Here is a 22,342-nt window from a genome sequence, read left to right on the forward strand (position 1 = left end):
GCATCACTATTAACTGCTCCCAGACTGCTTGGGCTCCAAGCCTTGGAGAGATGAGGGAGCGAATCTCCACCAAAACTGGGGCTGGAGATAGGGGAAATAGATTCAATCCAAGAGAGACTTCCCTAGGGGGAACAGGGCCTGGGATTCCCTGCATGGCAACGAAGAAAGTCCCAGCCAGTCTGACTTCAGCACTGCTTCAATGCAGAAGGAAGATGGGGAAACATCCCTTCAAATGATTTCCCAGGGGAAGGGCTGTAAAAAGCCCAGACAAGAGACAAGCTCGGATGGGCTAAGTAGCTGGGGGAGGTGCTTACCGATCCACACTGATAGCACAGAGGTTGAAGATAGAGGCCGTGCACAACATCACATCCATGGTCATCAGAGCGTCACACAGACCTGTGCTCAAGGCCCACACTCCTCCCTGGAACTGAAGGCAAAGAGAGAGGGGCAGTCAGTGCATGTCAGACCCTGACGCCGCACAGGGCTTTGCAGGTCATTATGGGTAGCCAGATTCGCACTCCGCGCTAAAAACAGCTGTGCGGATATTGCAACTCGGGCAGCAGCTTGAGCTAGCTACCCCAGCTCAGATTCAGGGGGCCAGATTGGCTCAGGCCTGTGCGATTAGTAGGGATCTGTGCACTCTGGAACTAGAAGTATCACTTCAACATGTTTTAATAGGGGATCCTAGACACATTCACAAGGTCTGGGATTGTCCTAGGGGAAAGAAGAAAGGTTTAAAATCAGGTAATCCCTGCTCCGTCCTAGCTATAATCCCCCACTGAGATGACGTCCACGCAGGTGGCTTATTCACACATTGTAGATCACAGCTTTGTTATCCCTTAATTTTTAGCCAGGCTGGAGGTTCATGCTAGGGTAAGGTTAATGTTTCCACCCAAAACGCCACCCAGCGGAAGAACTGGGATACAATACAACCACTGCTGACTGGAGTGGGGGGGAACCCACCTGAAAGTCATTTTTCATCAGGGTTCATAACCACCACCCCTGAGCCCTCAGAACAAACAGGTCACTGATTTAATCTGAGATGGGTTCCCTAGTTAATTCACAGATCCTGAACCCCAAAAAGTAATTCCTCTTTCGCTTGGTCTAAGTATGAATGCCCCATTTGTAAAAACTATGCAGATAAATTACTACTCATTACTACACAATTATTTTACCCTGACACACTAGGTAATGAGCAAACCCTCTGGATAGGGTTACCATACGTCCGGTTTTTCCCGGACATGTCCGGCTTTTTGGCAATCAAACCCCCGTCCGGGGGGAACTGCCAAAAAGCCGAACACGTCCGGGAAAATGCCGGCCGGGCACTTCCCCTCCCGCGGCTGCTCTGCTCCTCCCCTGACTCTTCGGCTCTGTTTAAGAGCCGAGCGCTACGGACTTCGGGCAGCCCCCATGCCTCCACACCCTGTGCCGCCGGAGCCCGGGAGGAGAAGTGCCCGGCCGGGGGCGCAGGGTCCGGAGGCATAGGGGCTGCCCGAAGCCCAAGCGCTACCGGCTTCACGGTTTGCCGGGCAGCCTCCAGACCCTGCGCCCGCGGCTGGGCACTTCCCCTCCCAGGCTCCAGCTGCGCTGGGGAAGCACCGGCCGGGGGCGCAGGGTCTGGGGGCTGCCCGGCAAACCGTGAAGCCGGTAGCACTCGGGCAGCCCTTTTCGCGTGGCTGGGAGTGGGAGGGAGGAGGGGGCGGAGTTAGGGCGGGGTTGGGGCAGGGAAGGGGCCGGGGTGGGGAAATGGGCGGGGTCAGGGCCCCGTGGAGGGTCCTCTTTTTTTATTTGTTAAATATGGTAACCCTACTCTGGGAGCATGCTAAAGCAGTTCTAATTTTGGGGAAATGAACAACAAAATATCTCTTGGTGTGATCACAGCCACCAGCCCTAGAGCAGAGCAGAGGAAAAGTGCCAGCAACAATTTTCATTCCAGAACTTCGCCACATTTGTCTAGCACAGATTGGCTGGAGTATAAACTTTGCAGAGTATATACCCCACAATGGACCTTCCCCCAGCAGTTGAATTGATCAGGTTGTGGAAAGCATTTATGGAAAATGGGTCCATCCTGAACCCTGCAGAAAGGGGGAAAAACCATTTTGAATTTCTTTATGAACTCATTTTCTGAGTTTTCCACCAGCTTTAAGCAGCCAGTTGGCAATCACCTACATGGATGGGTGGGCTTGATGGAAAGGAGACATTCAAGGAACTTCGGCCCAACCTTGAGCCGATAAAGATGCTTGCATGGACATGAGCAGTGCAGAAGGGACTCGTCTCTGTAATTGGCTGATGAAGGTGGAGTTTCAGGGTTACAATGGATAACACATTACTAGGAATAATATCCTTCCTAGGAATTAATTTGCAATGCAAATTCTCTTGTCTCAGAGTTGGTCTATGCTAGCAACTTACATGGGTATAACTATGTCATACCCATAACTGTGTTATAGCGACCTAACTCCCCACGTAGACAGCACTAGGTCAATGGGAGGGCTTCTCCCATCACATAGCTACACTACCACCTCTCGGGGAGGTGGAGTACCTGCACAGGTAGGAGAATCCTTCCCATCAACATAGGCAGCATCTTCACTGAAGTACCACGCAGCTGTTTAAGTGTAGACAAGCCCTTGTTTTTTGGAAAAGTTAACAGTCAGCTAACAGAACCAATGTCCCATCACATACAAAACACTAAGAAGGTTAGCAAACAACATTTGTTATTTCAAATAGTATGGATTATAATATGGTTTTAAATTGAGAGGTTCTGTCATTTACAAGGCTCTTTTGAACTTTCTGCAATATAAGTATTGAGTGAAAAGAACAGGAGTACTTGTGGCACCTTAGAGACTAACAAATTTATTTGAGCATAAACTTTTGTGGGCTAAAACCCACTTCATCGGATGCATGCAGTGGAAAATACAGTAGGAAGATATATATACACACAAAGAACATGAAAAAATGGGTGTTGCCATACCAACTGTAAGGAGAGTAATCAATTAAGGTGGGCTATTATCAGCAGGAGAAAAAAAACTTTTGTAGTGATAATCAGGATGGCCCATTTCCAACAGTTGACAAGAAGGTGCGAGTAACAGTCGGGGGGGGGGGGGGAAAACTAGCACGGGGAAATAGTTTTTACTTTGTGTAATGACCCATCCACTCCCAGTCTTTATTCAAGCCTAATTTAATGGTGTCCAGTTTGCAAATTAAATCCAATTCTGCAGTTTCTTGTTGGAATCTGTTTTTGAAGGTTTTTGTTGGAGTATTGTGACTTTGAGGTCTGTAATTGAGTGACCAGGGAGGTTGAAGTGTTCTCTGACTGGTTTTTGAATGTTATAATTCTTGACATCTGATTTGTGTCCATTTATTCCTTTGTGTAGAGAGTGAGTTTTCTTTCTGTTTAAACAATAGCTTTAAATCTAATCAGAGCATCAGGGTCACTTAGCAATTCAGTAATATATTTCTTCTCTTATCGCATGCTGTATGTTTTTTTCTTGGGTGGGGGAGGAGAGAGGTTAAATCTTCTGAAGCCATATAAAACAGATGGCATTCTGGATGGAGTTGGAAACCCCCCCACAAAGGTGACATGGCGTGCTAGCATCACTCCCTGGAATAAACCAGATGTTTGAAGCGCTGAGGTTGTGCTCTCTGAGGGTACGTCTACACTACCCGCCGGATCGGCGGGTAGCAATCGATCTATCGGGGATCGATTTATCGCGTGTAGTGTAGTCACGATAAATCGATCCCTGATCGCTCTCCCGTCGACTGCTGAACTCCAGCTCAGCGAGAGGCGGAAGCAAAGTCGACAGTGGAGCCGCAGCCTTCAATCCCACGCCGTGAAGTAAGTAATTTTAATTCGATCTAAAATACATTGACTTCAGCTATGCTATTCTCGTAGCTGAAGTTGCATATCTTAGATCGATTCCACCCCCCCCCCCCCCAGTGTAGACCAGGCCTGACTGTGCTAGGGTAGAGCTGCCAATGCCCCAGCTCCAATAATCTTAGTCCTTATCTTCACACCCATTGCACCTGCTCCTCTCTCTCAGGGGGCCAGGTTATTTTGACCAGTAATCTCTCACTTAGGCCCCATATCTCCAGGCAGAACTGATTCTGATCTCACTGACCAGTATAAGGGCCTGATCCAATGCCATTGGAATATATCGAAAAGACTCCCATTGAAGCCCTAAATCAGGAGTAACTCCACTGATGGTTGATGGAATTACACCAGTCTGAGACCAGAATCAGGGCTGCAATCTCCAGAAGTTCCCTGCTCTCCATGACTGTTATTTGCTTCCAGTAGTGCACACGTGTGTGCTAGGTGCTGTACAAACCTAAAGCAAAGCACAGTCCCTGCCCAATTTTCATCCTCACCTGGGGACGTTTATGCTTTCAGATGCAGTCAGAATCTGCGAGCTAGTCCCCACAGGCACTGAGCCTGAGTGCAGACTGAAGTCTGGAAGTCCACATTGACTGCGTGGCTAACATCAGCACAGAGGCTGAATATTTGGTGCCCAACTATTTCCATACGACACCTAATTACCCACTCAGTAACATTCGAGTGTCCTAGTTGCACTTCCCATTGCAGGTGAGCCAATGGCATTTTGAGACCCGAGTGTGGCTGGAGAAGCGGATGATGTGAGCTGAAAACAGCACAGAGTTACACAGATCTCATGGAGCGCTGTTAATGATGACATTTGCTAGGGCACAGCCGCTTGTCCACTTATTATACTGCGGAAACATCCCATAGCCGAGCTGAGGAGTAACAGTCACTCTCTTATACAGCCCTGGTGCAGTGGCTGCCTGAATATCTGATTCAGTTACTGCATTAGCAGGAAGATATTGATGGAACTGGAGGGAGGTGAGAAAACAGCAACAAAAATGATCGTGGGAGCTGAAGAGCTAGAGATAGTGTCTGGGGGAAGATAAAGAGCTAAATATTTAAGGAAAGAGCTAAACACCGTTGAGACATGCTAAGAATCTATATGTGCCTGGGAGATGAAGAGGAGTTGTTTAGCAGGATACGCAAGGGTAGAACGAGGAGCAATGGAATGCTGCTCAGAAAGGAAGGAATTTAGACTGGATATCAGGAACAGCTTCCTGGCACGGAGATATTTTAGCATGTGGAACGGTTTTCCCGGGCAAGTGGCAGAGACTCCATTGCTTGGGACAGGTGAACAAAATAGACAGCATCAGGAACTACGGGACAGCACCATCCTGGGGACAGTGCAGGTATCTCATGGGAGGGAGGCTGGCTAGAGAGTGACTTGGATCAGGTTAGGAGCTCTCTCTGTAAGACCAGGCCTCATCCCGTATGTCGTTGGTGGGGTTGTTAAAGAAAACCATTTCACTGAAACCTGAGACTCCCAGCTTCCTCGGGAATATCACAGGAACAATCTGGTAGAGAGAGAGGTTGGGTGAGCCAATAGGCCTCTTTCAGCTCTAGCTTCAATGATTGTGACTGAGCCCTGCACGGCTGTGCAAGGAAGTCAGGGGGCATAAGGTTCCTCCTGCTGTGTGATTGTGCAGGGCTGGCCCAGGAGTGGGCAGACAGAGCAGCTGCTTCATGTCTGACACTCCTTTCAGGTTAGGGTGACCAGATCAGAGAGATAAAATATCGGGACGCGGGGGGCGGGCAGGGGAACACAGCCGAGAGCGGGAGGGAGAGGTGCAGGGCTCCCCGGCAGCAGTGGGGATTTGGCCCGCTCTGTGCTGCCCCCGCCCGGACCCCACCGCGCTGCCCCGCAGGCTGCAGGGCTGGAGCAGCCTCCCCGCTGCGCTCCCGGCCCCGGGTCCTCCGTGTGCAGCGGCCTGGGGGCCGGGCAGGAGCCCTCTGGCACGGCGGGGGGCTCAGAGCTGAGCCCCCCCCCCAATCTCCCTCCCTCCTTTGCCAGCCCTTCTTGCCCGCCCGCCCGGTGCCCGGGTGCTGGAGCTGACTCACTAGCTCCAGGATCCAGGCGCCGCCACCACCACCCCCTCCCTCCCTCCAGGCTTGCGCTGCCATGCAGCTGCAAGCCTGGGAGGGAGGAGGAATGCCACGTGGTTGGGGAAGAGGCGGGGCCAAGGAGGGGATTTGGGGAGGGAGCCAATGGGGGAAGGAGTGGGCAGAGCCGAGGCGGGGGGTGTGTGTGCGAGAGTCCCTCCAGAAGGGCAAAATTTCTTGTTTGTTCAGTGTCCCAACCAAATATGGGACAGGACGCAGGACAAAGAAGCAAATATCGGGACAGTCCCGATAAAATCGGGACGACTGGTCACCCTATTTCAGGTGAGGATGTGGGCAGGGCCGGAGGTGGAGAAGACTGGATGCAAGGCGGCAAGCAGGCTCAAAGGGAACTGAGACTTGGAATCACTTTGGCTTTCTGGGGTGGCAGAGCTTCATGCTTTCCCTTGCTCAGGGCTGAAAGTACACACTCAGTCTTGCCCGTTATTTGCTATAGAGGGGGTCTTTCACACCAGGGAATCCTTCCCGGCACAGTAATAGGCTATCTCGGAGCCAGACTGGCACGTATGCCAATTGCTGTACATACTCTGTATATCTGAACAAAATTCTGCTCCTTCCCAACCCTTCTCCCACTCTCTTTGTCCATCCTTCAGCGAAATCTCAAGGTTGATTCTGCAACATTGCAGGTCATTTACAAGATGTGTGTCCCAGACCATGGACAGGGAGGAGAAACTGGGCTGTTTTTTGGTAAAGCACAAACATCTTCAGTCATGGACGGGATAGGCAAGGGGCCATCCAAGTAAATACTTTTTGTAAAAATGTCCTTAAAAATATATATATATATTATATAAAAATATATACACTAGTGTCTAATGGATCAATGCACCTTGCACCCTGGCCTCCACTGCACGTGACAGAAGCTCGAGGGGAATTACAATTTATATAATGAAAATCTTGCTCCAGAGTGAGCACCCACCTTCCCCGAGTCAGATTTTGCCACTTTTACTGATGCTTAGTCGTCCCTTTCTCTGGGGTCAAAGTGTGGTTTAACCACAAGCCCTGTATAACTGGCAGCATAGTTGTGCAGCCCCAGGAGCAAACCAGCAACCAAATTATGATTTGTGACAGTAATGCTCTGGTTCCCCCATTCTCCAGACAGATGCCCCTGATCTTGGTGAGGGCCACTATAAATACAAACAATGGGAACTAAACTTTGAATCCCTTCATCTCTGAGCTGAGCTTTGATGTGTGAAAGTCTAAACCCTATGCTCATGCACCATCCTTTTCAACAGAAGCAACGACATTAATACCTTATCCCTTCGAGTCCCCCAGAATAGGAAGGGACAAAGTTTAAAAGAGAGGCAGGGAAATCCCCAGTTTGAAGCTGCTTGCTGTCACTGGGCAAGTCTCATTCAGGCAACCCAGTAAGCCTCAGACCAAAGAAATACTACATTGCCATTTCTCAGATCTTCCTGCAAAGTTAAAGAGATGCTGATGCCCCATGGAAAACCATCAACAAACATCTGCTGTAAAACTTCGATTTTATTAACTCAGTTTAAGGAATTGTTTAATCCAAAATGCCTCCATCCCAAGTTCTGACAACTTTCCTTCCCTTGCTCTAGTTAGAAGGATGATCCATGAAGTTAGGTTTAAGATTTTGCACACGTAAGAACCCTGCTCTCTTTAGAAGTGATAGGTTTCAAAGTCCAGTTCCCATCAGAGCTTTGATTTTATTAACATTGTAGGTGTCCCCTGAGTTCTTTGCAAACTCAAGGTTCTACTGTATTCAGAATCCTTCCCAAACACATACTTTACAAGGGAAGGGAGCTGCACAAGGATTAATAGCAACCAGTTGTGATGTCAGTGCAAGGTTGTGATTTCTGCTGAGTAGGACCAGATGGACTCCAGGGAAATGGTTATTTTTGTGCAAACACCCTGACCAGAACCTTGGAGCCAGATCAAGGTTCAGATCAGACTTAACGTTTTGAACCTCTCTCTAGAACTGGCCAAATACAAACACCTTGTGGTGTTGGAAAGTGTTTTGATTCAGTTCACAACGTCAAACCCTCAAGTCTTGCCACATTCAGGTCCGGGGGGGGGGGGGAGGAGGAGTGGGTCTGACTATTAGAAAAATAGGAAGTTTGGATCTGAGGACCAAGATTTTCAAAAGTCCCTGTGAATTTTGGGCACCTCATTTTTGGGATGCCCAGCTTTAGAGGGACCTGAATCTCAAAGGACAGGTGCTCAGACCCCTTTAAGGCACCTCAAGTTGGGGACCCAAAATCGCTAGTCACTTCTGAAAGGTCTCAGCCTGGGGTTTTAGTTCCTCTCTAGTCTCCAACAGAGAAGGAGAGAGAAAATATAAAGGAGAATCACTTCGAAATAGAAAAAGTCTGTTTTCCATGTGGTATTAGCAGCATTTAAGGATGACTTGTTGCCATGCAGCATGACCCTCCGGCTGCATTAGCTAAGGCACCCAACTGCCTCTTGGATACTTGACTGACTTGGAATTAATAGACAGAACTGGCTTCACTAGGTCATGTGATTAATTGCTACCTAATTACAGTAGATTGCAGGAGATTAGCCTGTCAAGGTACACAGTGTAAAGCTTTAAAGATCTTATATGGCTTAGGCTTCCCTTAAATAGTGCTCAAAGGCAACTTAGTTTCCACCCACTTTTATTTTCTGCTTTTTAAAGGGGGGAAAGTGTTCTGTTTTTTCCATGGGAAACATTGGCAGAATTTCTGCCAAAGCTGGATATCTTTCTAGTGAACATTCTCTTCACACAGAGCAGATAATGGAACTCAATGTAGAAGTGGGTTCCCCCAGCCGCCACCTCCCCCCCCCCAAATACCATACAGTAGGTCTTATAAAATTCTCTAGGTATGGTTTGCACAGCTCTTGCAAGAGTTGCATCAATAACCAGCCTGCTGAAGGCTCATGAGAGGCCAGGCTAATTAACTAGTCTATTAAACTAGTCCCTATTCAAAGAGCTTTAGTTGTCTTAACATCACTTCTTAGAAGATGGACAGCCATAAGTCTGTGTTTGGCAGAGGTGATGCACACTGCAGGATTCATTTTGACAGACAGTCTGGTGTAAAGGCACATAAAACTAGATGCTTCAAGGCATAAGTCAATCTCTAGTTGACTGGGGTTAGGAAGAAGCTTTATTTATGGGCAGGGTCTTCCATAATGATCCAGTATGGGGTTTCTCGCACCTTTTTTTCAGGGAGGTTTTAGAGCCTGTGCTATAAAGGAGACCAGACTAGATGATCACAGTGGTCCCCTCTGGCCTTAAGACTCAATTTATGAATATATCAAAACTTCCTCTGAAGCATCTAGTGCTGACCACAGTCAGAAACAAGACACTGGACTAGATGGACCACAGGTCTGATCCAATCTGGCAACTCCTATCAGAACACCAGCTGCTGTTGTATCATGTGCAGCCACCCCAAGATCCTACAACAAATCATGAGACAGGAAAACAACTCAGATTACCTTGATCTCTTGGATCCGAGACTCCTCTCTGAAGAGAGCCAGATTGATCTCTGTGAATGTGCCTTCTCATGAACAAACATGAACCCTAATGTCAGGAGCAATCCCACACTGGCTAGCCAATGAGAAGCAGCAACGCTAATGAAATGGGGGTGGGAGGGAGAGAATGAAGGTACTTGTGTCAGCCCCAGGGCTGAGACGCTCTGCCTTGCCAGGTGGGAGGCCCAGGCTGGACTCCTGGTGGCTTGCTTGCTGGGCTAACAGAAGAAGTAAAGGAGGAGGAGGAGGAGGAAATAAAGGGCTAGAGTCAGAGGGATTAAGTGCCCAACTGCCACTTTAGGTGTCTAAGTCAAAATTTAGATCCTCAGAACCCCCACTCAGCTGCTGCCTAGCCCTAGAGGTGCCTACATTTCTGCCAGAGGGTGTTCACAAAGCTGCCCAAATCCTGACGCCACCCAACACAGCTCAGCATCGAAGTCCCGGTAGGATCCTCCCTGTAGGCATTTCCTCACCCAACTCGTCCGCACAGCCTGATCTGGCAGGAGCCTGAGGTGGTGATGCTGCCCCCCTTATCCCTTTATCCCAATGATTCTATCCCTCACCCAGGGCAAAGGAGAGACAGATGTAAGTTCCCACTCTGCGTGACTGGGAGCAGGGACTTGAACTCCCATTTCTCGGGTGAGTGCTGTAACCACCAGGCTATAGGATATTCTGGGGTGGGTCTTTCTCAATCTCTCCTGTTGAAGCTGTTCCACTTTATATAGACACAATTAAATACTCATTGAAGCAGGAACTGGAATCTGGGTGTCCTAGGTGAGTGCCCCAACCACTGGGCTATAGAGTCACTCACTCTCTCTGGCCCATCATTGTTTGCAAGAAAGGGATGACCTGGCTTAGTCACCTAACTCATGGGGAGGGTTCATGACTGTGAATCTAACATGGAGGGATATGACCCCCTTCAGCCTGCATTTAGGCACCTAACTCCCTTGGAGAGGAGGGGCATAGGCCACACACCTCACCGTGGCATTTCCTCCTGGCTAGCTTAGGTGGCTCCCCACTCAGCATGCTAGTTTTTCTGACTCCCATTCTTAGGCGCGTAACGCATAGGCAGCCTGGGTGCTTAGCTCAGGGCTATAGATTTGCCACTTGGCAGGGCACCTAAACGTCAGGCATGGCAAGCTGAGTCTAAGTCCCCTTCATGGCCTTAACCCAAGATGTCCTGCACTACATAACAGTGGCCCCTCTGGATGAATAAGGAGCAGCACTGACGGATTCTGAAAGGAGCTGCCTCTAGTCCTCTTTGACTAGCAATATGGTGACTGCAGTAAGTCGCGTTGAGAGAGAGAGAGACTGACATCCTCACAGCCTAAAGGACCATTGCAAAAGTTACACCAGTAAAATGATTTATACACGATCCTTGTGAAGGTGTAATTTACAGGATCTGAGATTCTAAGAATTTCCGGTTTACATGCCAGATGCACTGGGGCACCCACGGCTGGAGCGCTCTCATTGACTAACCCGAACAAACTGTTCACTTTAGAAGACAGATATTTTGCACTGCACAGCAGAAGACATTCTCTTTCCTCAGAAAAGTATCAACCAGAACCAGCCTCTTACAGGACTGAAGGAAGAGTGAGTTGGCTGGAAGAAACAAGGACCACCAGCAATATGCCCAAGGTGCTCTCTCATGTCTAATCTTTGCAGCCAAGTTTTTTTTTTTTTTTTAAGTGACTAGTTAATCTTCAGCTGTCCAACTTGAGACACCTTGAAGGGGCTTGACTGTCAGAAGGCGAGGGCTCAGCACTTTCTGAATAATCAGGCCCCTTTAAGTTGTCTCAGGCTGGGGACTCAAACTGAGGCACCCCAAATATAGTCACTTTTAAAATCTAGGCTTTGGACTACAATCACTAGTCTTCACCACCACCTCAGAACCATTCTGGCTCCAGATTATAAATATCCTTATAATTCTAGGGATGAATGAATTTGTTTGCCCTATTAAGACTGCATTATTCCGATAGAATCTTTAAGTGTTATCAGTGAAAGAATACAGGTCTCCAAACAGCCATGGAAATACTGGAGGGAAGTGCTCTCATTTTTCATCTAGGACTTCAGGAGAAAAGTTCTCTAATATGTGAACAAACACACATGACACACATACCAAGCAAGATGCTCTTTTATACCATACAGAAACCCACAGTATGTAACCCCAGTCTAAAGGAATAGGTAATAAATGGTTGAGAAGTACTTTGTCCCAAGTATCACCCCAAAGACCCAGAAATGCATTGGCTCCAAAACTGATGACCTGTAGTTGGAGCATGTTAAGTTTAGCAGATCCGCTGAAAATCTTCTCCTTTCCTCCTTAATCAATTACAAAGAGCTAAGAGACAAAGTAGTTTACGTAACCAAGCCACACAAATCTGCTTGCTGGTACCACTTCCTGGTTCAGATCTGTCTCAAAGCGTGGTCGCTCAGCATGGATTAAGAAAAACGATCACAGGGTGCGTGATACGTTACACTGGTACAGCATGCGTCCAGTCCTGCTCCTGCCCCAGGCACTGGGTAAAGCTCCCATTCATTTCAGCTGAAGGTTGGGCAGACCCGAGATGTCACATCCCCATCCCTCAGAGGAAATGCAGAAGCCCCTCCATTTGCGCTTTGGGGAGTCAGGTGTTTAGAGATCAAAGCTGGATAGGGTGCAGATGAAGCAGGGGTACAAGAGATTCTTTGCAGCCTCAGCCAGACTTTATTGGGTAAGAAACTCTGAGCCTATCAATATTATGGGAAGCCCCCCCCCATCCTGCCCCCAAAGCTTTGCAGCTCTGGGCTCTTAACTGCTACCCTGCCTCCAGCGGAACAGTGTCCCACACTGACTGTGTCGCCAGCCCTCCAGAGGTGCAGACACCTACGCCTTGCCCCCCCCACCCCCACCGATGGGCAGTGTGGCTCCCTCTGAAGTATCTTTGGGATCTCTGGAGACACTCCACACTCTCCCCATGGCCTTACTTCCAGCCAGCTGTTTGGGGGTTGTCACCCCAGCAGGAGGAGGACACTGTGTGGTTCTTTCCCCAGGACCTCACCCGCAGCCTTTACTGAGGTGCAGTTCCTGGTGAAGCCATGGGAGATAGATCTGGGTGAGGACTGCAGATTTGGGCCCTAGGCACATATGCAAGGAAAGTCATTTGAAAGGCAAAGCAACCCCTTCCATGTATAAAACGGTCGCTCATAGGTTGACCACGACTGGCTAACTTGCTTTTAAACATCTCTTCCATTGCCTACACCAGGAGCTAAGTGGGGTTTAAAAATGTGTTCACTGAAGCGTGTTCGTGACCATATTTTGCCATAAAACTCCCAGAGCAGATAGCCCCAGGTGTGTGTACCCATGTTCAAGATGTATGCATGTACAGTACACATATGTAACATACAGTTTCCATGTATGAGATTTTTATATACATATGATCAACTGCATTTGTCCTGCACACCTCTGACACTTCTCCAGCACTCTGCCCGCTAATCCACCTCTGCCTGCCAGAATTAACCTACATAGAAATGAGTCCCTTCCACCCCTAAGACTACTGGTCTGAGGTGTCTGACGGACAGGCAATAATCTAAGATCCACTATCTCATGAGCCATTAGGGTGAGAAATGGATGCTTTATCCCACTGGGGAGCTGGTATTTCCCGCTCCTGTCCATCAGGATAAGGCTTCTAGCCCTGGTCAGTTGCAAGATATCAAACCTTGTGTCACAACATTAGGATTTATAGAAAACTTACTCTAGAAGCGTCTCCACTCAGTTAGTTACAGAGTGTTGTTCTCTCTTGCAAAGCTCTCAAGAGTTGACTCATGGTGCTAAGGCAGGTAAATCCGACAGGAAAAGTAGAGTATGTGGGGTGGGGATTCAAAAAGCTTAAAAACAACAACAACAACAACCACCCCCCTCCAATGTCTAAAATAGTTCTTTTCTGAAACAACGTGAGACAGATACAAGATACAAGTGGTGGAATGAAGGTTTTATTGGCAGAGCTTTACAACAACCTGTAGAACTCTTACAAGGAGAAGGATAGTTGTGTGATTAAGGGACTGGACTGAGCCTATGGGATCTAGGTACAATTGACCATTCTGCCAATGGGAGCTGCGGGGTCCGGTGCCTACAGGCGAGGGCAGCATGCGGAGACCCTTCCCTCCCAGGAGCTGCTGCCGGACATGCCGTCCACTTCCAGGAGTGGCGCAGGGCCAGGGCCTGCCTTAGCCCTACCGCGCCGCTGGACTGTTAGCAGCCGATCTCCCGGTTTGGCTGCAGGAGGGTTGGCAACCCTATGATTGACTGGTTGATGGTGGAGCCTCTGACAGTGGATCTTAGTCTCAGTGATCTACCGGTTGATGACCACTGCCTTACATGCTATTGTTACTGTGGCTCACAGCCCTGACACTAACAGCCAGCTTTACAAGCATGCAGGTCACACCCTGGCTTCCACCGCCCAGTTACTTTTTACAGGATGACCCCAATACCCTCCCAGTTCTGACCTTCCCCAAAACCATCTGCCCTGTAGTGTACAGCCCTCTCCTGGATCAGTCACAGAAAGAACCTTCTTCATTGCTCCTTTAAAGAGACAATACTCTGCAGCTCATTAATTTAACTGCAGTTGGACCAAACACAACACTGTATTGTTTTATAATAGAAAGAAAATAAGTTTATTAAGCAAAGAGCCATAGGTTTAAGTGATACCAAGTATAAGATAGAACTACTCAAGACAGTTAATTCCAAAGCAGACTGCAAAGAGCTACAAAGGGATCTCACAAAACTGGGTGACTGGGCAACAAAATGGCAGATGAAATTCTATGTTGATAAATGCAAAGTAATGCACATTGGAAAACATAATCCTAACTATACATATAAAACGATGGGGTCTAAACTAGCTGTTACCACTCAAGAAAGAGATCTTGGCGCCATTGTGGATAGTTCACTGAAAACATCTATTCAGTGTGCAGTGGCAGTCAAAAAAGCAAACAATGTTGGGAATCATTAAGAAAGGGATAGATAATAAGACAGAAAATATCGTATTGCCTCTATATAAATCCATGGAATGCCCACATCTTGAATACTGCGTGCAGATGTGGTCGCCCCATCTCAAAAAAGATATATTGGAATGGGAAAAGGTTCAGAAAAGGGTGACAAAAATGATTAGGGGTATGGAACAGCTTCCATATGAGGAGAGATTAATAAGAATGAGACTTTTCAGCTTAGAAAAGAGATGACTAAGGGAGGGGGATATGACAGAGGTCTATAAAATCATGACTGGTGTTGAGAAAGTAACTAAGGAAATGTTATTTATGCCTTTTCATAATACAAGAACTAGGGGTCACCAAATTAATGAGTGCTCATCCCGCTGCTGGTCTGGGGTTCCATAATTCAAGCCAGCAGCGGGCTGAGCGGGGCCGGCAGCTGGGAGCCCGACTGGCAGCAGCGTGCCACTAAAAATCAGCCCGCGTGCTACAGGTTGTCAACCCCTAATCTATAAAGTCCTTTATGGGTTTACCATACATACATCATGCAAGAATATTAATGATCAGTGAGTTTGTAGTTTTCCAACTACATGCCACCTTTGGGGTAAATATCATGACAACAGTGTGTTAGGTGTAGTGAGTATGTCAGGCCTTACAAGAGTTGCTGACACAGAATAGTGAACCACCAATGGGCCTCTGTGTCACATGGCCTCTCGACATTACTGAAAAAACACCATATTTCGCCAACTATGAATAATGCAGTCATCCCAAACTCCTGGCCATAAAACCTTTACCGCTCACCACCGTTACATCAATCTTTTCTTTTCTCAGTTATTATAAAGAGCACAGGTAGGAAAGCTAGGCAACCTTAACATTATAAGACCCCATCTTCAGTGTTTCTAACTCTGCCAGACAAACTATTTGAGCTGATTTTTTTTATATATTTCTGCTAAAATGGTTAAGCTATTTCTCAGAACAAGGTTATTTCCCCTAAACTTGTTCTAAGAAACAGCTTTACTGTAACTAGCAACAGAGGATCCTATGGCACCTTTAAGACTAACAAAAGTATTGGGAGCATAAGCTTTCGTGGGTAAGAACCTCACTTCTTCAGATGCAAGTCCAAAGTCTTGCATCTGAAGAAGTCTTGCATCTGAAGAAGTGAGGTTCTTACCCACGAAAGCTTATGTTCCCAATACTTCTGTTAGTCTTAAAGGTGCCACAGGACCCTCTGTTGCTTTTTACAGATTCAGACTAACACGGCTACCCCTCTGATACTTTACTGTAACTGTAGGCCTAGGTATTGTTAATTTTTTTTAAATTCAGCCTGAGGCAGAGGGCTGCACACTTCATTGCTTCTGTAGGCTGAGCTCTATGGGTTAGCCAACTTTAAGTACAAATGGGTTTTCAGGTTTCCTGAAAACAAAAACAAACAAAAAAAACAGTTTATGCATAGAATCTATGTATAACCTCTAGCAATTTTACAGAATGCTCAACTAAACCTTAATTTGATTGTGAAGTTGTCTAAGATCATCCATTATTTTATTTTATTTTTGCATGATGCTTTTGGTCACCTCGCAGAATTGGATTTCAATATCGTGTAGTTTCCATGGCACTCATTGGCAGCTCACTAAGGAGGAGTTTCACATCAACAGCATTTGGATTGTCACTTAGGGCTGGTCCCCACTTAGTCCGGACTTCGGACTAAGGTACGCAAATTCAGCTACGTTAATAACGTAGCTGAATTCGAAGTACCTTAGTCCGGACTTACCGGGGTCCAGACGCGGCCGGAAGTCTCCCCCCCGTCGACGCTGCGTACTCCTCTCGGAGAGCTGGAGTACCGGCGCCGATTGTGGGCACTTCCGGGATCGATCCGGGATCGATTTATCGCGTCTTAACCAGACGCGATAAATCGATCACAGAACATCGATTGCGTGCCTCCGAACCAGCCGGTAAGTGAAGACTAGCCCTCAGTCTTTATAGATATCAGTTTTGTTTGTGGTATGATATAGGTAGCAAAGTGTAAAATTCAAGAAATGATGAATACACCTTCATTTAAACGCACAATTTAAAAGTAGTACTTTCCATTCTTTATACACCTCCCCTTCCCCCCCCCCCCCCGCAGGGGTCATGGATCAGCATTCCCGTCGCACTCCCCCAGGGCCGGCGCAAAGAAGTTTTGCACCCTAGGCAAAACTTCCACCTTGCGGCCCCCCCCACCCCGCAGCAGCTCCCCCCCCGACCCTGAGGCACACACCCCCCCCCCCGCGGCAGCTCCCCCCCCACCCTGAGGCGCCCGCCTCCCCCCCCCAGGAGCCGTGTGGCAGCTCCCCACCGCAGCTCGCCTCTGCTCCTCCTCCTCCCCGAGCATGCTGCCCCTGCTCTAATTCTCCTCCCCTCACAGGCTTGCGGCACCAAACAGCTGATTGGCGCCGCAAGCCTGGGAGGCGGGAGAAGTGGAGCGGATGCTGCGCTGGGACAGGGAGTCTGAGCCGCACATGTCAGTGCGCCGCCAGCAGCCCAGCCCAGGAACGCTGTAAAAAAAAAATTGGGGGGCACCACTCTTTGGTGCCCCCAAATCTTGGCGCCCTAGGCAACCGCCTAGTTTGCCTTAATGGTAGCACCGGCCCTGCACTCCCCGTCAGTACTCAGCCTGAGCCGAGGAAGTTAATGATCCACCCAGCGGACCAAATACAGTGATGAATCCTGGTCACACGCTGCCTGAGGCACGTTGTGCATACACTAAGTAGTACACACACCCTGCCTTATGTCAGGGGCTCCATGTGTCCCCCTGTAGTGAGTCGGTGTGGCTCCCCTCCTGCCCGGAAGAGGGAGCCCACGTGCAGGCACCAGAGTGGGTGGGACCACCACCGCCTGTCCCCGCCCCCCGGAAGTCAAGGGGCGGGACAGGAAGTATAAAGGCCGGCCGCCAGAGCTCAGTCTGCGGCCAGCCACCACAGGGAGCAGACGTGCGGCCGGGAGCTCCCGGCCAGGAGACCGTAGAAGACCGAGGCCTGGACCCTAGCTGGCCCGAGCTACCCCGGGCCCGCTACGAGGAGGAGCCGCCGGAGCCCGTTCACGCCTGCGACTGGGAGAATCCCTGGGAACCGCACCCCACTAACCCTGAGGGTGAGACTGGACCCGAACCCCTTCGCCCCTGCTGCTATCCAGAGGAGCCGCCTGAGGACCACTGGCCGGACTTCCCAGCAGAGCTACCAGACTTGCCGCCGAGCCCGGGCAGAGAGGAGCCCATGCAGGTGGACTGGCCCGATCCCGGCGCTACGAACGAGGTAGGCTTTGAGGGGGATCATGGAAGTAGCCCGGGGGTAGCTGACCCCGGTCCGGCTGCAACTGAGTGTGAGCCTATGTCAGTGTGTTGCGGTCTGGATACCCCACTGACCAGCAGCGGCAGCAACCGCTGTTAGGGCCCCGGGCTGGAACGCAGTGGAGTGGGTGGGCCTGCGTTCCCCCCCTGCCACCCTCCGCACGGGTGGCAGGCTTCCCCCTCACCCAACGCTCGGCTACAGAAAGCCTAGGCGTACCTTATTTGAACTATTTGCTCGCTCAGCCCCTGCAACAAGGGCCTGAGCCCACTGTGTTTGCCCCGCCCTGATCCAGGGCCTGGGCTCTGAACTATTTGCTCGCTCAGCCCCTGCAACAAGGGCCTGAGCCTACTGTGTTTGCCCCGCCCTGATCCAGGGCCTGGGCTCTGAACTATTTGCTCGCTCAGCCCCTGCAACAAGGGCCTGAGCCTACTGTGTTTGCCCCGCCCTGATCCAGGGCCTGGGCTTTGAACTATTTGCCCGCTCAGCCCCTGCAACAAAGGCCTGAGCCTACTGTGTTTGCCCCGCCCTGATCCAGGGCCTGGGCTTTGAACTATCTGCCTGCTCAGCCCCTGCAAACAAGGGCCTGAGCCTAACTGTGTTTGCCCCCGCCCTGATCCAGGGCCTGGGCTTTGAACTATCTGCCTGCTCAGCCCCTGCAAACAAGGGCCTGAGCCTAACTGTGTTTGCCCCACCCTGATCCAGGGCCTGGGCTTTGAACTATTTGCTCGCTCAGCCCCTGCAAACAAGGGCCTGAGCCTAACTGTGTTTGCCCCGCCCTGATCCAGGGCCTGGGCTTTGAACTATTTGCTCGCTCAGCCCCTGCAACAAGGGCCTGAGCTAACTGTGTTTGCCCCGCCCTGATCCAGGGCCTGGGCTCCTGAACTGCTTGCTCGCTCAGCCCCCTGCAGACAAGGGCCTGAGCTTTAACTGTGGTTGCTCCTACTCTGCACCAAAGAGCCGGAGTTTCAGGACTAACTGACTGCTTGTTCCCACTGTAGTGAGTCGGTGTGGCTCCCCTCCGGCCCGGAAGGGTCGAGCCCCGGCTAGGACCTACTACACCCCCCATTTTCTGCTCCCCCATACTAGAGTTCCCCATTCAACCCCTACCCCATGCCAGGTATGTGTGTCTCCTTTTTCTCCCCCTTCCAAAGTACCTTTCTACCCACCCCCAGATTAAAAGGGAAGGACTAACAGCTGGTGCCCTCTCTCTTCCTGGGTTCGCTCAGTCACATAGCTGCAACCGGCCCAACCACTCCCACAATCTCCTGATCAGGCTCTTACCCAGGGAATGGTCTCCCCAAGCTGCACACACTGACCCTGCTCTCTCTGGAGCAGCTGGGTCTCAACAAACCCAAAATCCATCTGCATCCTCCATCTCACCAAGCCAACAGGCTAAGACTTGGGGATGCCCTGCCTTGTTTCTCCTGGGGCTCTGCCCAAGACCACACCCACCTGACCTCATCCCTGTGATTTCACCTAGAAATGCTTCATGAGGTGGTTCCCATGGCAATGGCCGGTGGGGTCATCACAGCAACTGGTGCAATTATGCTGCCAAGCCTGGCCACACCCCAGTGCAGTCCTGCTAAAAAAGAGTGAAAATGGCTTTTCCAGTTCTCATCAAAATCAATAGGCTTCAGTGCAAGAATGCCTAGAGCATTCCCTGAAACTCTGGGATTGATCAGGTGTGGTTTGCAAAAGTTATCGTGTTAAAGACAAACGGAGACATGCCATCAAATTGAGCATAGGGACTAACTTCACTCAGTCAATATGTGCAACATCCTTAATCCTCTCTTGAGGACTAGAGTTTTAGTTGTAATAAAGAAAGTTGTGTTTGAGATACAGAAACACAGCCCATGTCAACAACCTCAACTAGTTCTTTTGATTTATTGTTGTTGTTGTTGTAACAGCCAGAAGCCTCAACTGAGTTTAGGGCCCCGTTGTGCTAGGCACTAAACAGGCACATCGTGAGAGAATTCCTGCTTTAAATATATCACAGAGGTGGGAGAAAGGAAAAATTACGGGAGTCACAGATGAAACCCACTGAAGACAACGGCAAAACTCCCACTGACTTAGTCGGACCAGGATTTCACCCCCAGTTGTGTCTAAATCTTTTAGTCAGCGCTGTAAACCTCAACCACATTATCCACAGAACCACTAATGCCTCTAAAAATCTGAAATAAGAGGTTCCTGCATTTCAACAAGAAACTGCAAGTTACTCAGGCCTGTCCTGTTGAGGGTGGGGAATCCACACTGATTTATTTAGATAAAAGGGAGATTTGTGTTTCTGCTCCCACCGAACAAAAGGCATAAAACCTCTCAGGAGGGCTGCCTCAGCTAACCACTGATGATTCACTCATCGCTGCATGGGATTGAGGCAGGATCTAAATTCAAACTATTGCATGCTGGTGTCACCACACATCAAATACCAATAGAATTTACACTGGAGGCAAGAGAAAGCTACTGAATTTTAAAAACAGATAGATAGTGATAATTGCTTCACACTCCACCGCCTCATCTCTCTGACCTGCAGCAGTGTCTGCTCACCTTTCCTTCCCTAAGTGACATGTGAAACAAAGAAAGACCATCAGAGCATTAGTTTCTATGGCAAGTGAGGTATCTGAGCTGAAAGATTCAGATCCAATTTTTAATCTCCACTCCAAAGTGTGGGATTCTTAGATTTGATGTTTTCCTCACTACACAAAACCTACTCAGCCAAAACTTGAACTGTTACTCCTGGATTTACACCAGTGTAACACCACTGATTTCAATGGGTTACTGCCATGATTTACTCCAGCATATAACTAAGCATAACTTGGCCCACTTTGGTGGGGCAGTTTGAATTGACCTGGACTGAAACAGAGGGGGGCGGGGAAATCAAGCACTGAAAAATCAAGCACCCCATATTCATTCTCTACACCATCCCCCATGTAACTGTAACCCAGCAAGATAATGTAAGAAACAAACCTCTAGATGCACGGATGTCTGGCTGTGATAATATAACATAGACGAGCCCTATTAAATTGACCCAGTTTAATGAAAGTTGTCTTTTTAAATTGGTGCAAATTTGCATGTAGACAAGGCCATATTCTGAATGTGAGACAACATGATCACTAATTTAGAGTAGGGGTCTGGGAGGCAGAAGACTTGGGGTCACCTCTTGAACAAGTAGTAGTGGGGACTTTTCAAAAGCCCCTTTGAGCACTCAGACAACAAAGTAAACTTTGAAAACAGAATGTGGGTGAAGGTTTTTCTTGGAAAACCTGCTCCCACTAGTGTGTGCCCTAGCTGTCCAAGTACTTCCAGCCCAGCCAAAGAGATTCTGATGTAAGCAGAGTCAGGATGAGCTCTACCCTGACATCTGGTGGTGAATTATGGCGAGTGTGGAAAAGAACTCCAGGGGCTGATCTTGGTTGCATAGGCACACCCACTCGCCTGGCATGAAACAACAGCAACTCAAAGTGGTTACTTTGGCTGGTGTGGGATCCCCAGTTTCTCTGTTATTGGGGCAGGAAGAATAAAGTTTTGTTACCCTGATTCTGTGAATCAAGGCCAGTGGAACTGTTGTATGACAGAAGGACTGAGGGAGTCCTTCACCATTACCTAAGTAGCACTTGCTTGACAAGGGGCATGGGTTACAAAAGCCAGTGAATGGAGAGAGGATGGGGGCAGGTATTTGTACCTGATGGGATGGGCCCCTCTCTGAGGGGTTGAAACACCAATTGCACTACCTCCTCTCTCTCCACTGTTGAATATCAGAGCTAAATTTGATTCCATTAGAAGTCTAGTTACTGACTGCTGAGCTGAATTCACTTTGGGCCAATGGTGCACTAGCACTGGGGCTCCCCTACTACTATGAGCTGAAATTGCTAAGAGCTGAGATCACTGAGGCTGTGTTAGCTAGTGGGGGAGCCTGAAGCTATATTGCTAAGCGGCTGGCGGAGCAGCGAGCAGAGTGGAGCGGCTGGAGGAGCAGCCAGCAGAGCGGAGCCTTGTGGGAGCGGCCCAAGGGACGGCTGAAGTGGAGCAGACCTGAGCGGCTCACAGGTCGGTGAGCAGAGTGGAGCAGCTGCCAGAGCAGTTCGTGGGACGGTGGGAGCAGCTCACGGGGCAACTGGTGGAGTGGAGCGGCTCGTGGTGAAGGCTGCAGCGGAACCCCGTCGGCCTCGGATCACGTAAGGTGCCCCTTAACACCCTGCGTGCCCCCCCCCCCCCCTGAACTCTGGGGCTGCACTGACCAGGGACAGAGACTTTGGGGGGTTGTTGGACTTTTGGGACTTTGGTGAACCTTGAGTTGCTGGTTTCAAGAACCCAAGGGAAAGGACACAGCCCAACTTGCTGGGGTGGTTTTTTTTGCTCATGGTATGTGTTATGAATCCTGTTTGTGGTGTTTTTTTTCCAATTTAATGCTGATGTCATTTACCTCATGTTATTAAACATTTTCTGTTACACTCAGACTCCGTGCTTGCGAGAGGGGAAGTATTGCCTCTTAGGGACGCCCAGGGGGTGGTATGTAATTGTCCCAGGTCACTGGGTGGGGGCTCGAGCCGGTTTTGCATTGTGTTATTGAAACAGAACCCCTAGATACAGAACCCGG

General features: G+C 49.2%; 1 protein-coding gene across 1 annotated transcript in view; it reads right to left on the reverse strand.

The window, feature by feature from the left end:
- Positions 1-22,342, reverse strand: part of DRD4 (dopamine receptor D4) — a 37,457-nt gene that overhangs the window by 9,398 nt on the left and 5,717 nt on the right. Inside the window, exon 2 of the mRNA XM_005290632.4 lies at positions 315-427. Within this exon, the coding sequence (XP_005290689.2) occupies positions 315-427 (113 nt within the window). The remainder of the gene's footprint in view (positions 1-314; positions 428-22,342) is intronic.

This window comes from Chrysemys picta, chromosome 4 (assembly GCF_011386835.1).
Source record: "Chrysemys picta bellii isolate R12L10 chromosome 4, ASM1138683v2, whole genome shotgun sequence".
NCBI classification, from domain to species: domain Eukaryota; kingdom Metazoa; phylum Chordata; order Testudines; family Emydidae; genus Chrysemys; species Chrysemys picta.